The sequence below is a fragment of the Agelaius tricolor genome, unplaced genomic scaffold (genome assembly GCF_023055355.1).
Source record: "Agelaius tricolor isolate 1412-34295 unplaced genomic scaffold, bAgeTri1.0.p SCAF_9, whole genome shotgun sequence".
NCBI classification, from domain to species: domain Eukaryota; kingdom Metazoa; phylum Chordata; class Aves; order Passeriformes; family Icteridae; genus Agelaius; species Agelaius tricolor.
In genome coordinates, this window is record NW_027269269.1 from 3,037,422 (window position 1) to 3,053,403 (window position 15,982).

Sequence of the window (15,982 nt, forward strand, 5' to 3'; positions counted from 1 at the left end):
AGTAGCAATAGAAATGGATTTTGTTGTTGCTTGAAGAGGAAACAAGGCAAGTTCCTAAGATAAGATTCATCTTAATTGTTTTTTATTTGGTCTTTTTTTTTATTTGCCCCACTAATTTTTCTTACTGTTCAAAATAGAGCCTTTTAAAACAGGATGTGCCTTGTTACTTCTAGTTACTCTTTCATTTTGAAAGATGCAGCAGTGTCTGGTAGATGGCTTGGAGTTGGGGATGGGGCAGATAAGAAGGAAAAGAAGGTGTTTAAAGGAATAAGCCAGAAAATAGACATAATGGAGAGGTGGTCTTGGCACTGCTAGGAAATGTCAGTAAAACAGGAATTGGGAAACAATTTTTCTTTTTTTCTTGAGAGCCAAGTATCTTAGCGTTCTCAGTTCCTTGGAAATACAAGACTTGTTAAAAAAATACCCAATAAACATCCAAAACAACCCAAACTGGAAAAAAGCACAAACAAAAAACCTCAAAATGAAACCGGAATCACAACACCCAAACAAAACTGATGCCTCAAAATTTCTAGGTTTGCTTGTTGGGCCTTTCCAAGGCATACTGAGCTGCAGGTGCTCAGTTGTTAAAACTCCAACTCATGCTGATGGCCAGTAGTTCAGAAGGTGAAGGTTCTATGCTAATGGTTAAATTATCATGTCTAATTACTTTTTTCCTGAAGCTGTACTCATGCCCATTATAGATTTGATGTGAAGATGACAAGAAATTACATAAGGCTAGTTAGTGCAGTATGTTTTTGTTTTGAGGTGGAAGAAATAGTAGTTATAATTCAGTTGCATATATGTGTTACTTACAGTATTTATATATATAAAATAGGAGAAAAGCCAAGAGCCATTAGTCTGAAAAAGTGTATATTGTTCTGGAGGGTTATTCATAGCTGAATGTAAGTTATTCTGAGGTAGGAAATGAGGCATTTTAAAAATGCCTTGCAAAATTTCTAATTTCTCTCATTCAACTCTGTCTCCCCCAACATTTAAATTGAGAGGTAAGCAATTGGAACTGAAATGAAAGCTTGCCTGTTCACAGTGCTGAAGTTTGGATGGTGGTAAATTGTCTGATAGTTCATCCAATAACAAAGGTTCCAGTGATAGAAGTGGACCTGGCAGCCTTCTGGGTCTGTGTGATACCTTTATTGTTTGGTACAGCTCCTTATCATAACCAGAGCAACTACTTCCTCCATATTCTAAATATGTCTTTACTTTGTTATCTTTGAACTGCTTTCTAACACTGGCTCTTAGACTTTTTTGGTCATGATCTCCACCTGATATTCTGATGAAGTACTAAGATGAAAATCTTCTACCCTGCAGCACAGCCAAGTACAGCGTGGTGACATTTCTACCTCGATTCCTGTATGAGCAGATAAGAAAAGCTGCAAATGCATTCTTCCTCTTCATTGCCTTACTGCAGGTATTCTTTTATTGCTTTCCCTTGTTTTTAAAATGAAATGGTAATGTAGTAAAAGTTATTTCTGTTGTTATGCTTAACTGCAAAGCAATTATTAAATTTACTTTAATAGTAATTTTAATGGGGTATGTAGTTGCTAATTGAAATTGCAAGACAGCTTGGAGACTTCTTTCCATGTAGTTTGTAAAGTCGAACCTCTTTTATTCTTAATAAGTAAAAATAAATGGTGTCATAAAACATGGAGCTATTGACCATTGTGAGAAAAGAATGTGTGACTTTCTTGTGAAACTTCTGCTTAATTAGTTCAGATTATCTCTGCTTCCATGTGAAGCAGTATAATTTTCTTGTAAAGAGAAGAGAAATAGAATGAAAGGCATGTACAAAAACAGTCTTCTAACTTTGTTATTGTTTCTTCAAACCTACTTGGACTGTAGGCTAGTTTGCCCACAGAAATGGGATATCTGTGAGGCACAGATCGCACAGTAAATCAGAGAGCTTTGTGTTCTGTCTTCTGAGAGCTTTGCATAAAATTCTAAATGTACCAGAAATTAATTTTAAATACAAATACAAAAGGAGTCTCTTATATAGGGTCTCTTTTCCCTCTGTTCACAGCAAATTCCAGATGTCTCTCCAACAGGAAGATATACCACCTTGGTGCCATTGCTATTTATTTTAACAGTTGCTGGCATCAAAGAAATCATAGAAGACTATGTGAGTATGATTGATGAGGATGGGGATGAGTATGATGGGGAAGGCTGTGCTTAAGACCAAATGTCTCAAAAGTTATAAAATGCCACAAAGCCATGCATCTCTGAAGTCTCTTGAGTCATTGTTCAACAGCAGCAAAATATTGTTTTGACTTTCAAAGTGCTTGACTTGAATTTCTGTTATAAATACTGAAAATGCACTGAAATCAATAAGTATTTTCATTATAGTTGGTGAACAAGAAAACAGTAGAAGTTAGGACATTTGTTTCTTCCTCTTCAAGCTTGCTTATTAATGCTTTTATTGGAAAGACAGTGTAGAATCCTGGCAAATATGTGACCTTTTCAGATGGTCCTGAATATGGGGGTTGGGGGGAGGCAAGAAGCTTAAGAACAGAGAAGACTGTTTTGGGGAAAATCTGCTCTAACTTGCTTGTATACTTTACATGAGAACAAGGTCTTTCTGCTTTGCAAAGTACTGATGAGAGAAATCATTTGGATATCAGTCTAAACAACAGCATGTGGAATTTATGCACGTGGATATTTATCTAAATATTGTGGTCCTTATTGTTCCTTTTGTTTTTCTTCAAAAAAACCCACCTTTGGCGACTTTTTTTTTTTACCTCTGATAAAGGTTTCAGCCTGACTTCCAACACAGTGACTTTGACTTTGAAGTTTATAATTATACTCTTTATACTTTTTTACAAACCATTTGAATTTAGATGATCTGTGACTTTTTAAAAAAACAGAAAAAAAAAAACCTGTAAAGGCAAAAAGAACCCAATGTATCATCTTGCAGTTTGTTGTATTTTTAGCTCTAATCGTTCTCAAATTTGTGATGAAGTGTAATGAGGTGTAATGAAATGTTTTGTTTCCTTACAGAAAAGGCATAAGGCAGACAGTGCAGTGAATAAAAAGAAAACAGTAGGTAAGACTAAACAGTCTTTAAGTATTTAAAACGCAAATAGTGAATGCTTACTTTTGAGCAATTCTGTTTCTTTAATGGTCGTGATGGTGAGGAATGCATATCTTGTGCACTAGATACTTACCACTAATTTAGGATTTTACTTTGCTAAAGGTTTCAGACTGATGATTGGTGGCCTGACACTTAAGGGTGAGGCATTGGGAGGATTACTGGAATTTATAAGTTCATGTAATTTCAAGGTTGTCCAAAGTCACATAGTTCTCAGCTCCTCCAAGAAAACCAAGCAATTTTTTTCCTTACCAAACTCCACCAAAACATCCTGAACTAAAAAAGCCAACAACCCCCTGAAACGTTAAAAGCTGCTGTCAGAAGAATTTAGTGTCATTTTTGGAATTGCTGCTGCCCTTTAAATATAGTAAGTATGTGGATTTTTTAGCTTTGCTTTCCTGAAGTGTCACTGAAAGAGAATCTAACACTGATATCCACTGAATGCCTACATCTATCCCTGAGGTATGGCCATACTTGTCACTGTATGCCTGAAGACATTGCTGTCATTTTCTTCACCTCCCTTAACTGAAAACCTGTGCAGAAAATAGGAAGAACTTGTCAAAGGCCACCCTGTGATTGTCCTGTGCTGTAGTTATGGCAGCTCGATGTTCCTGTGTTGGACAGCTCCTCTTCTGCTCCTCTGTGCAAATGTACAAGTGAAATGGGAACACAGGGACTTGAGCTCCAAGAAGAGCCCCTTCCTCCCAAGCACAAATACCTCAAGTGTCAAAAAGCTAGAGGAACACTTAAAGGAACATAGGGAAGTGAGCAACCTGCTAGCTCCATGCTTCAGATAGTCCTGCAAAAACTATGCCAGGTTTTTTCACTGAGTTTGTGCTTGAAAATTTGGGTTGATCATTAAGATTGTTTATTAATACACATCAAAAGGCATTGCTTTATTGGTTCTCCTAGGTGATGTTTCTGCATGAGTCTGGGAAGATATTTTGAGTACAAGAACACTGTATTAGTCATAAGCAATTGGCAATTAAGTGGCTGTAGCACAACAGGCCTTGTTATTGGTGATATGAAGGATGGCCCTTTCAGAGGTCAGAGAGGCAGTTAGAATTCATTTGTAGGTAGAGGTGTGCCAACAAACACTTCAAGGGACGTTTGTCACAGTAATTGTGGAGAGACAACCTTAAAGAACGCAAGGTGTTCTAATGGACCTAAGTGGAACTTAGCACTTGAAAAATTATTTGAGTTCAGATTTTATTTTTTACCTTTGAATACTCTAAATAAATTTTCAGTCTGATACTTAAAACTGTATCCTCCTACTTCTTAAGCGAAGGCTAAAGAGGCTTATTCTTGAGACACGTATTACCAGAGTGAAAAGATAACTTAGGCTCAGAGTGGGATTAAGATGAAATAAATTTAGGTTCTCTGTGTGCCTTTAGGTTGCTCTTATAGCTGAGTGGTGTCTAATCAATGCATTCAGTGTGGAGAGCATTTGAGCTCACTGCTGTCTACTCGGCTGTGTCCTGAACTCCACTGCCTGCAATGGCTGGTTGCTTACTGCAGCAGCAGTCATGTAGGCTTTGCATTTATCTTGTTTAGGTTTTTAGAGCAGTTGTGTATCTTCAAAGAGCTTTTCCTGTTTTAAATTTACCATAGAAAATACCAGTTTGCTTTGCAGAGTGGCTTTGGTATGTAGGAATTAAATTCCCTTTGGAGCAAACTAAAATTGAAGTTCTGCCCCAGGTGAGCATTTGCATTAGGAGATGGAGTGTGTTGTTTAGGCTCTGAGCCAGTGTTTTTTGTCTTGCATGGCTTCACATGATATCTGTGGTGATGACATTAAATCTAGGGACCAGACTCCATATAATTCTAAGTGAAGCCCCTTAGCAGTGTATTGCATAGGTACAGAGAGCTCAGTAATAATTTTTCTGATGTATTGATCCTCCCATTGTCATATAATAGAATAAGTAATGAGCATTTAATATTGCATGGGATGAGCTCAAATATTAGACAAGCACAGGTCTAGCAAACTCTGGAACAAGACTGATGGGAGATGCTTCCCCTTCAGTAGCCTTACTTCAAATGGCCTTGCATGGCTGGATGTGAATGTCAGCATTAAGTCCTAGATATAGAACTGGGTTTTGGTCATAGAAAGCCCTAGATAGAAGGTTTATATTGAAACTCTCTTTTTAAGTTGAAGCAGTCTTTCTAGGTACTTGTCCTTTGTTGCTTTAACCAAGTACCTTTTGACAACGAATAATTCATCAATTTTAACCTACTATAAATATTCTAGAGAAGACATGTCCTTTTCTGTCCTTTGGAGTACTCCCATAAAACTGGGTTGAGCAGAGTAGGAGGTGTGAAATTGCAACCCCAGAATTTCTGAACTGTTTTATGTCTAATGGCAGCTTTCTCTTTAGACTGTGGGATTATGAGTTTAAAAGGAAATAGTTGAGTAATAGAAAATAGCTTCAGTAATTTGCTTGGGTATTTAATTTTAATCACTAAATTGATTTCAGTAATCATTGCAAGTGAAATTGTTCTCTGAAGTAAATTGCCTTCCAGACCAGGTCTGTAGCACTTGATGCTGCAAAATACCTTTGCGTGTGAGCATACAAATGTCAACAGAATGTTTGCTGAAACATCTCCAAAACTTTCTAGTGGAATAGAGAGCTGGCTAAACCATGGCACAGGAGATTCTCAGTGTTGCAACTCCTCTCTGAAGGTTTGAGTTTTGAGTCAAGGCTGCAGGTATTTGGCTTTCCCCTTGAGATTCTGGATTCAAGCCTTCTGAGTTCTGAACTCAGCAGAGCTCCATTCAGCAGCAGTGTATATGAGGGATGGAAGGGGTGCACCAAAAATGTTCTTCCCCTGAACTGCTTTATTTGTTTGGTTGAAAGCTCAGCTGTTTTTTAACACATCACTGGCACTGCTTCTGTTGCTGCCTGCCCATTTTTTGATAAATAGTTTAGTTCACTGCAGTCCATTCACTACAATAGTAAATATCAGGATTCAGTACTTCAGTGTGTGTGGCCTGAGAACAGGAGTCAAGAAACTTCTTCTGCTTCATCTATTCTGACAAGTCTTGCATTCCTGTTTGTGGAGTGACATATCCTAGGTAGGATGGTCAAGGCTGTATTCAGCAGAATATTTTTCTGAGAGTGTGGTATTATTTTCAAATGAGCCACATGTATGAAATGCATAGAGCTGAGAAGATTGTTCATATTCAAAAGTAGGGGACTGACCCATTCAACTCTGATGTGTTGCACACTGCACTTTTTAAACACCTTTGAAAACTGGCTGCAGCTGCTTTCAGTGAAGGTGAACTTGCTGTGCTTGGACCTGGACTGGACTGGGTTACTCAGCAGTAATTGGGCATATTTGACCTTACTGTTTTGGCTGGAGTAGTCTTAAGTATGTGTAGAATCACATAGGAGGTGCTTAGGTGGAAAGACATGCTGTGGGTTAAATGACTAATGAGTGTGTTAAGATGGCAGTGTAGAGCTGGAGCCCTACAGAAACTGAGGTCTGTTTTAGAACCTTGTTTTCTTGTTTCACTCTGAATTTCAGAGGTAAGGATTCCCTGTCTGACAAAGCTGATGGTTGCTTTTCAGCAGGGCTTTGAGCCTGCTTGTCAGTTAAAGCTTGTCACTTAAGATTTATATGGGCCATGGGTAATGGTAATAAAGTTGGATGTGCCAGTGTCAGAACTTAATGAATAAAATGCAGGGAAAAAGATGAGAAGTGAAAATTCTGTGGTAAGTCATACACAGAGTAAAGGTGCTTCTTGGTACTGATTGACAGTGGGCAGTGATGCCTTTTGTTTTAAGGAAGGTCATTTCCCAAACAAGAAACAATGCTGCCTATTTGCATGTTAGTATGAAGTGATGCCATGAAGAAATCAGGCCACCAACTGTTGTCTGGCAGGAGATAAGAACTATATAAATATGAAGGGCAGATTCTTCCTCTTTCTTGGATTCACATGCCCACAGCTGTGCACAAAAGTTCCAGCTTCTGAAAAATAAATTTCTGATTTTTGTGTTAGTTCCTATTGTGTTTGCTACTGCTGATACAGTTGTTTTGAAATTTGTCTGAATTATGGCTATTTTTTCTGTAATCTAATTTTAAGCTTTCTTTCCAGTTCTAAGAAATGGGATGTGGCAGAACATTATGTGGAAAGAGGTAAATAAAACCTGAGGATGGGAGGGAGGGAAAGCAAGTGTTCAAGAATTACTCTAGCCAGAATTAATTAGGAGGCTTAGAAATAATGTATACTACATGAGACTTCTCTGTCACTTGAGTTGAGGGGGTGGGAGGGATTCTTTTGGTTCCAGTAGTCAAAATTGCCCTGAGCAAGGCACCTGACTACCCATTTTTAAATCCTTGTACTGTGTTACAGTCAAATGCTAATGGACTGTTTTGTTTTTCCTTGTGCAGTTAATAGGTAAACTGTAAACAGTATTTTGTTTGTAGTCTTCCTAGAAGAGTAATTTTCACTGCAATGCTGTACCTCCCCTGTAAGTCTAACAGAGACTCACTTTGCTGCCTGTGCTGGAAAGTCCCTGGGCTTTGAGACTAATTAGTAAGCTGCTTGCTCAAGTAAGAAACACAAGCCCTGCTGCTACCTGAGGCACTTGGGACCCATGTTCTGTGAGGCCCTTGGCCAGGGTCTGGTGAGCTTTATTTCTAAGACCTGGAAGTTGCTGAAATGCCTTAGGAAGTATCGATCTAGTTGTGGCTCTTAGTGCCTTTTAAAGGATAAAATTAGCCCTCTTATCTAGTAATTGAGGAAAAAGTACACCCTTTTAAAACCTCTGAGGAATGAGATCAGTTTCAAGACACCTAAAAGCTATTCTGCTGAAGTGTTAGGCTATAGTAGAAGCTCAAGATTGCCAGGGATTCAGATGGCTAATGTTGGTTCCTGTTTATGCTGTTCCAAGTCCTATTTTTGTAGAAAGGACAGTGAATTCAAAGTTTAAGGTCAAGCCTGGAATCTGGGTTTTTTTATACCCTCAGGCATTTCGTGAATTGACTTGTGTCTGTAACTGCATGTTGTCCAGGTTTGCGTTTATTGTTAAGGAATAACAATTCTGTATTATCCACCTTGATCACTTGAAGGCAGACTCCTGACTTTTTCCGTTTGTTTTTTTGTGCTGTAAGTGGTAGGGAATTTATTTTTAGTGGTATCTGAGAAAACTAATGAATCTGCTTGTTCAAACATACCATCTGTTTCCATTTTCATAAATTAATATCTTGAAAGTATTTTAAGCCCATTTCAGACTCTCAGTGCTGCATTGGCATTAAGCAGCCTCATCTTTATTGGGCAAACCTGGTTTACTGTTTTGAGAGTGCTACTTGACTCTTTTGAGAATGAAAGTCCCATGCATGTGTGACTAACTCAAGGTGCTGGAAAGTCTTAGGCCTGTGTAGGAGGAGACACAGTATTCCAGAATTCAGAACTCTGCATATCTCAGTCAAGGAAGGACAGGATTCATAGAGATGATACTATTTGCTAGTGACTAGTACAAGCAGTGCATCTAAGGAGAATTGAGGGAAAATGATAGTGATGATTGGGTAGGTAAGTAATACAGGTAAGGAATAGAAGAAAACTCTTGATACTTAATGAAGGGGAAGTGTAAAGATGAAGGTAAAGTTTAAATATACTTACTAGGGGAAAAAATGACTTAAGAAAACCCCTGAATTTGCATAATGGCAGAATTATAGAAAAAAAGTAATTTTTATTAAATGCAAGCCATAGAAGTTCACAATTTCTAATTGAGTGTATCTAATCTATCTAATTGAGTGTACCTTTTTTCTCTATAGAATTTTATGCTTTGCATTCAGAAAAGGGAAGGCTTTGATATTTCCAAACTTGCAGTGAAAAGTACTCTGACTTTCAGAAAAACTATCTAGCTGTTCTGTGCATGATGCTGTTCTTCTGACTGGGTGAAAGAAAATAACAAACTAACATTCCAGACAAGCGAACTGTTTGTTTTTCTCTTCCATGCTACTGTACTCCTGGCCACCACAGGTAGCAGTAGGCGATATTGTGAAGGTCACCAATGGGCAACATCTTCCAGCAGACATGATCATAATATCTACCAGGTATCCTGAATGGGTGTGGAAGTGATGTGTCTGATGAACTGAGGTGCAGAGGACTTGAATCTCTGTATTTGCTATTAGTAAAACCAGACATCAGATAGCACTAATTCTATTCCACATCTAAAATCAAATTTCAACAAAATTCAATGACAAAATATGGCTTTATTAGGCTTTGATTCATGTGTCGTTGTAGATAGGCTCTTCTAAAGCAAGGCATTTCCAAGACTTCACTTTATGAATTGCAGGTACATAATACTCTGTATTGATGAGTTTGTTGGAAGACTGAAGGGCCTTAACATGAGCTTCGTGCAGTCAGTGGTTCTTTGCCCTTCTGAGAATCCCTCCACTTAAATAAGGAAGCTTAAGTTTTCTTCCAGTTAATTCCCCTGAGTATTCAGCATATTTTCCTGTGCTCCCCCAGGAAGATTTCTCTTTCAAATATTAAGTCCTAAAGGCGAGCTCTGTTGGCATGAAACAACAAAATAGCTTTTGGACTTCATTTGTTCACTACTTCTCTTGGATACAGCGCTTGTATGGCCCGTCTCTAGCATGGGAGGGACCTGTTGAGTCCTTCTTGGGTTAGTTTCAAGAATGGGACAACTTCCTGATGCCTCCCAGGACACATTTTGCCCTCTGGCTGCTAGGGCACTGTGGACTCATGTTGAACTTGCCGTTGACCAGGACCCTCAGGTCCCTTACCATGGGACTACTCTCCCTCATCCCATTCTCCAGTCTGTACACACATCCAGGGTTGCCCTGTCCCAGGTGGAGAATCCAGCACTTACCTTTGTTAAACTTCGTATGGTTGGTAGTTGCCCAGCCCTCTCGTTTATCAAGGTCTCATAGTTCCTAAAAGCATTTGAGAGGTACTTGACTGCTAGTCTAGGTTCTGGATTGTGTAGAGCAACTTGAGGCTGAATCAAGACCACAGTTTGCTTAGACAGATGAGGTGTAAACAAGAGACAACAGCACAACTCCTGTTCATAAATACGCTTGTAATAGCCAGACCTTACAACACCTCCATAATTCCCTCCTGTGTGTGTGCTTTTCAATGGTGACTGCAGATTGCTCTGGTCTCCGGGATTCAGTTCTCTTACATGATCCAACTTTTAAGGGAACTTGGTTTTTTCAAGCTCCTGTATTTTCTGCTCCATCCTTCTTGTCTGTGCTGTTTCTGAGAGGTTTCAATGTTTTCTAAGCTATATGCTGAAGCTCAGTCTTTTTGAATTACTGCACAATGAAGCATAGAGGTTACCTCCATTCCATGGTATACAGTATTGTATTTTTCAAAACAAGCCTCAAACCTTAAATAAGTGGTTGTCAACTTAATATGCAGTTAGGCTGAACGTGGACATCAATAATTTTGTTTCAGCATTGAAGAATTTTTTACTTAAGAACTTCTCTAATGTATTATACTAAAAACCCCTTCTGACTTATTTCTTAACTGTGTGAGCCAGCTTTTTGTTCTACATTATTCTACTAACCTGCTGTCTTTGATAACTACATAATAAATAGAAAATTTAACCCAAAGCATGTTGATTTGGGAGAAGCTTTGCTTGAAATAAATAGCAATTTCTATGGCAGTTCTGCTTTATAATTGGTATTATTCCCATGATTCCTTTAAATGTCAATACTACGTGTCCTCAGTTCACCAGAAAGCTCTGCATGTTCTGAAGGGGGTGGATTCTTTTGCTTGTATATGTTGATTTTTCTGTGTCTGAGGTGATTGTCAGAGGTAAAATCGACAGTTGTTTTTATCTTGACTCACTTTTCCTGTACAGCAAGAAGGTGATATCAAATTTTACATAAAGAATGAATTAACATGAAGGAAAAATATTTTAATTCAAACACAACTTTGCATGGAAACATGTCCACATTTCTCATTTCCACAGTTCATGCCATTTCTGTGGAAATTAGAGGAATTGTATTGCAAAAGGTCTCCTTCCTGAGCTAACCACTTCAGTTGTAGTAGGTAAGGTGTTTGACATAGGTAAAATTGGAATCAAGCTGGACTCTCATCAGTGTCTTTCTTGGGTTCAGATTCAAATTTACTGTGTAGGAGGGGACAAAGAATAGACTCAACCATTTTTTCTTTTCAAAGCAAAATTATTGGAGAGAATAATCTGGCTTCTTACTGTGTTATAAATGTACCTGTCCATTTCTTAATTATTGTTTTCTTAAGGGGCCTTTATTACTGTCTGTTCTGTTGATTGAGTACCTTTGCTGTTAGAACAATTGGTTACTTTGGAAAAAACCTAGCCATTTATCAAGAGTATGAGAAGTGATATGCTGAAGAAGCACTTGCTTAAGTCCAGGTGGGAAACTGATATTCCTTAGCAGCCTGAGAAGACAGTGGGCAGAAAAATCATTTTGGTGGTGCTATACAGAGGTTTTGAATCTTGAGTGGCATGTCAGGAAAAGATCTGGTAAAAGTACCCCTCCTTATCACAGGTACCACCTATGCTGAGCTCCTCTGTTAGATATAGATAAGAGCTTGACTAATAGAAAGTTCAGTTTTAGGAAGAAGATTTTTGTCCCTATTGCTAAGGGCAGAAACACATCTGGAAGATGGTGGTGACAGCTTACAATCCTAACAAATCCTTTTCTCATGCTTGAAAAAGAGCTGTTTAGCAGTGACTTTGGGTGTACTTCCTTATTAAGGGGACCTTGCAGACATGATTTTGTGTGTTCAGTTCACAGACAGAATTCAATAGCAGAGAGCATTGCTGTCTTCATCCAAACATGTCCCCTTTTTATACTGTTCAATATTTGCTCTTTCATCCAAAGCTCTTATAATTGGAAGCAATATAATGGTTTGTAATTCAAAATAATCCACTTTAGGCATCTGAGTTTATAATGACTTGTTAAATTCTTACTGTTTTTTGATTTAGACTCGTCTTTTTTTGTAGTTTGTTGTATGACTATATCCAAAGACATCTCTGTTATATATGTACTTTGAGCTTTCATGGTGGTATACCACCAGTATGGTTTTCTGTCTTCTGCAGTGCATTGAAGTCGTCTATGGTGGACTGTATTAGTGCAAAAAGTATTGTACAAAAAAGTACTGAGTTTTAATATTGAAAATCTTACACTCCTTACAGTGAACCACAAGCCATGTGCTATATTGAAACAGCTAATCTTGATGGGGAGACGAATCTTAAAATACGACAGGTAAAAAAAACTAATTTAATTTTTTTTCTTTTAGCTATTTAATATTAGTTATGAAGCAGCATCTAGCTTGCATGACAACAATACAAGTGATTTTTTTCGTTGTTGTTTTTTAAAAAAGCATATTTCTTCAAGTGGCTGTAATTTGCCTTTTCAACAGATACAAACCCAAGCAGTAATGCATCATGTGGAAGTGTAAGGAACTAACCTGGAGCAAGTATTTTAAGCCCAGAGAGACAAATCAAACAGACCTTGGATGTGTTTTGCTGAAGGTCTAGTTAGTGGAATTTAAGTGCTGTACATAAAAAAAAAAAAAACAGCTATGCTTGTGATGAGAGTTGCAGTGTCTCCTGTCACAAGTACTATTTTATGAGCATTATGCAGAGGCAGAAGCTGAAAAGTATCTTTATATGTATAAGTTGATTTGTTATCTCTGTGCTAAGCAGAAGAATTTATTTGAATCTTTCTGATTTTTTTAAAGAAGTACTGTTGCTTATAGTGTTTAGAAATAGTTTAGAAACTTTGGCTTCTTTAATTAAAAAAAAGTATTTAGACTAGGATTTTGAAACACAGATAATTTGTTTTTAAAAAGCTACACTTGGTTCTTCTTTGCTACATTTGTAGAAATGTGACTTACTGTTCCAGATCAGGCTACTAAGTGAGGTCTTGAGCTCTTGTAGGATTTTATTTGCTTCAGGACATGCTTAAAATACAAAAATATGGCCTTGCTCTGGCTTGCAGTGCTGCAGTCAAATTCTGCCAAAAGAAACATGAAATGGATTCCTCTTTTAATAGAAAGGCAGTGGGGTGCTGTGCATGTGCTCAGATGTAGAGTACCAATATTTTATGTTGCAGTTGTGTGACAGGCTAATCATTGACCTTAAGCCGGATCAGAGCATATTAGTTGCAGTGGCCCAAGAGAGACTACATTTAAGAATGACCATATTTGGCAGCCATAACACATCAGGGCAGCTGTACTTTGAGAAAAAAGCCAAGTCTATTTATACTGCTTTTCTCCTACTTCCTCCTACATGTATCCAACTTCGTGTTTTGTGGACGTTACTTTCCTCTTGGTTAAGGAGGGATCATGTAGGTAATGTGAAGATCTGTGTAGAGAGTTTCAGTCTTGTTAGTAGTTTCCTTTGTGCCCATAATGAGTTCTCCTTGCAGGAAAGAGATATTCAATATCAAATAAAAAATTAAAACCCCAAAACATAATGAAAACCAACCCCCCCAAAAAAAAAAATCCACCAAAGCAAAACAGGGCCTGGACTAACAGACCTCCACAGATTTAATTATATTTTGGTTCATAGATGTAAAAAGCAAGCAACACTTTCCTAGGTTGCCTTCTAATAGCAGTTTTTTGTCAAGAATTTCCTTTGAATTGTTCTGTGCAGGGTTTGTCTCAAACTGCTAGTCTCCAGTCCAGGGAAGAATTGATGAAAGTGTCTGGGAGGATAGAATGTGAAGGACCCAACCGCCATCTCTATGACTTCACTGGAAACTTGCGCTTAGATGGCCAAAGGTATTGACAACAAAGCCATGAATTCGTTTAGTCAGGATAAATGTTTCCTGTGTTCTTTTAGTCTGGGACTCTGAGCATGTGCATGTTTTTGCTGGAGAAGAGGAGGGTAATAATTAATGTTTATTAATCAGAGCATCTGCCAGTATAAGATAACACAGTTCTGTCTTTGCATGGATCCTTCTCCTTGTTATGGGAGTATTGATTTCTTTGTAATTAATGGTGATATTTTATTAAAAGGTACATCTAAAGAGAAGGACTCAAGAAAATGGTTGGGGTTTTTAGGGCCTTCTTGTTACACAAGATACACAGAGGAAATAGAGACCTTTCCCTTTCAACAAGAGCCAAAGGCTGCACCAAGGTCAGATTTGTAGAGAAAAGTGATCCCAGAACCTGGAGGCTTTGTCAGTGTGACTTCAATTTCTATAACTCTTGAAAGAAAAGTATGTAGTTTTAGTACTCAAATTAACAGATTGTGACAGGTTGCTAGGAACATATATGTTATATTTGGCTGTACCTGTTTTCCTTCACCAAATGTATATTACTTGGGCAGCTCAGTGCAAGAATAGCAGATGATCATTGCATCTCACATGGAAGTAATGTGGTTGATATAGGCTTTCTCAAATACTTGTTTAATTGTGTATTTGATATAGTGTGCTTGAAATGGATGGTCTCTTTGCAAGTTCAATGCTTCTCTGTCCTTGATGTGAATGTACTACCCAAGGTCAAGTGTAGAATAAGCTTATTTATGGCTGCCACATAATTTCTCAAGTTCTGGATTACTGGAGCAGCTTTGCCCTACTGTGCTTTAGCAGGAATTAGACTTACAGAGGTTTCAGTGCTTACTTAGTTGTGTGAACAATCTAAGCTCATTATATTGCTATTGCATTCTTCTCCTCTTGGGTTGGGGTTGTTTTTATTATTAACTGGGGAGCGAGGCTGGGAGTAGAACTATCTTCTGTAAAGTGTTACCAAGAACTGCAAGATCCATGAACTTCTTCTTTTGCAGCCCAGTTCCTGTTGGTCCAGACCAGATCTTGCTGAGAGGTGCACAACTGAGAAACACTCAGTGGGTCTTGGGTATTGTTGTGTATACAGGACATGATACAAAACTCATGCAGGTAATGGTTTTAAGGGGATTAAGGCTATGTTTTGATAGAGGTTGGTCATATTTCCTGTATTCTCATTGTCATTGTCTTGATTTTATGAAATGGTTTGACTGATTATAGTTGTTTAAGGCTTGGAGGCCTCAAGGAATAGAAGGGTCCATTGTACTCCAGTTGGCATGTGCACATGTGCAAGCGCACACTGAAGTGGAAGCAGTTCAATATGTAAGGGGAACTAACTTGCATCTTAATTTATCTGGTAGCTGGATGGCATTTAAAACTGAGGCTTAACAGCTGAGGACATAACCTAATTATCTTCATGATTATGACTAAGACAACACTCCTGTATTTCCTTGATGTCGGGGAGTGCCTGGTGAGACTGGGAACGTGTATGTTGATCACTGCTGCTGAGCATCAATGGGATGGACAGCAGGTGCTCTAAAGGATTCTGAAAGTAAAGACTGGGTTTGCTTCTGGATTTTTGTCTTGTAAAAGCCATTGCCAGGTTCTTTCCCTTTTTTTTTTTCCCTGCTGCTGTTTAGAATTCAACCAAAGCACCTCTGAAGAGATCAAATGTGGAGAAAGTGACCAACATGCAGATCCTGGTTTTGTTCTGTATCCTCCTGGTAATGGCCCTTGTGAGTTCTGTAGGTGCCTTATTATGGAACAGAACACACGGCGAAGTTGTCTGGTACCTTGGCTCCAACAGTGAGTATGCAGGCACTGGGCCGGTGATGTATCAGACTGCAGGGGCAGCCAGGCTCTTACCTTCACTGAATTAATACATTAAATAAGAAAGAAATAAAAAAAACACAAAAAAACCCACATCTCGCTAGTTTTTTGATGACCTAATTTTTTTTTTTTTTTTTGAGAATAGGCTGAAATAAGTGAGCTTCCCTGTGAGGCTTCTAAAGATTAGGTAAATATCACTAGGCTAGCACCCAAGGAGCAGGGCAGAAACAGAAGAGGGGCAAGAGTTACTCTTGGACAACTGGTGTTCACTTTTTTCATCTCTGTGGAGATACCATA

At 38.3% G+C, this 15,982-nt stretch overlaps 1 protein-coding gene across 4 annotated transcripts in view; it reads left to right on the forward strand.

Annotated features, from left to right (window-relative positions):
• Nucleotides 1-15,982, forward strand: part of ATP8A2 (ATPase phospholipid transporting 8A2) — a 320,133-nt gene that overhangs the window by 47,371 nt on the left and 256,780 nt on the right. For all 4 annotated transcript variants that reach the window (XM_071434042.1, XM_071434041.1, XM_071434040.1 and 1 more), the window contains 9 exons: nt 1,327-1,426; nt 2,036-2,134; nt 3,010-3,055; nt 7,197-7,237; nt 9,087-9,160; nt 12,259-12,328; nt 13,723-13,850; nt 14,857-14,968; nt 15,496-15,661. In XM_071434042.1, coding sequence (XP_071290143.1) covers nt 1,327-1,426; nt 2,036-2,134; nt 3,010-3,055; nt 7,197-7,237; nt 9,087-9,160; nt 12,259-12,328; nt 13,723-13,850; nt 14,857-14,968; nt 15,496-15,661 — 836 coding nt within the window. The remainder of the gene's footprint in view (nt 1-1,326; nt 1,427-2,035; nt 2,135-3,009; nt 3,056-7,196; nt 7,238-9,086; nt 9,161-12,258; nt 12,329-13,722; nt 13,851-14,856; nt 14,969-15,495; nt 15,662-15,982) is intronic.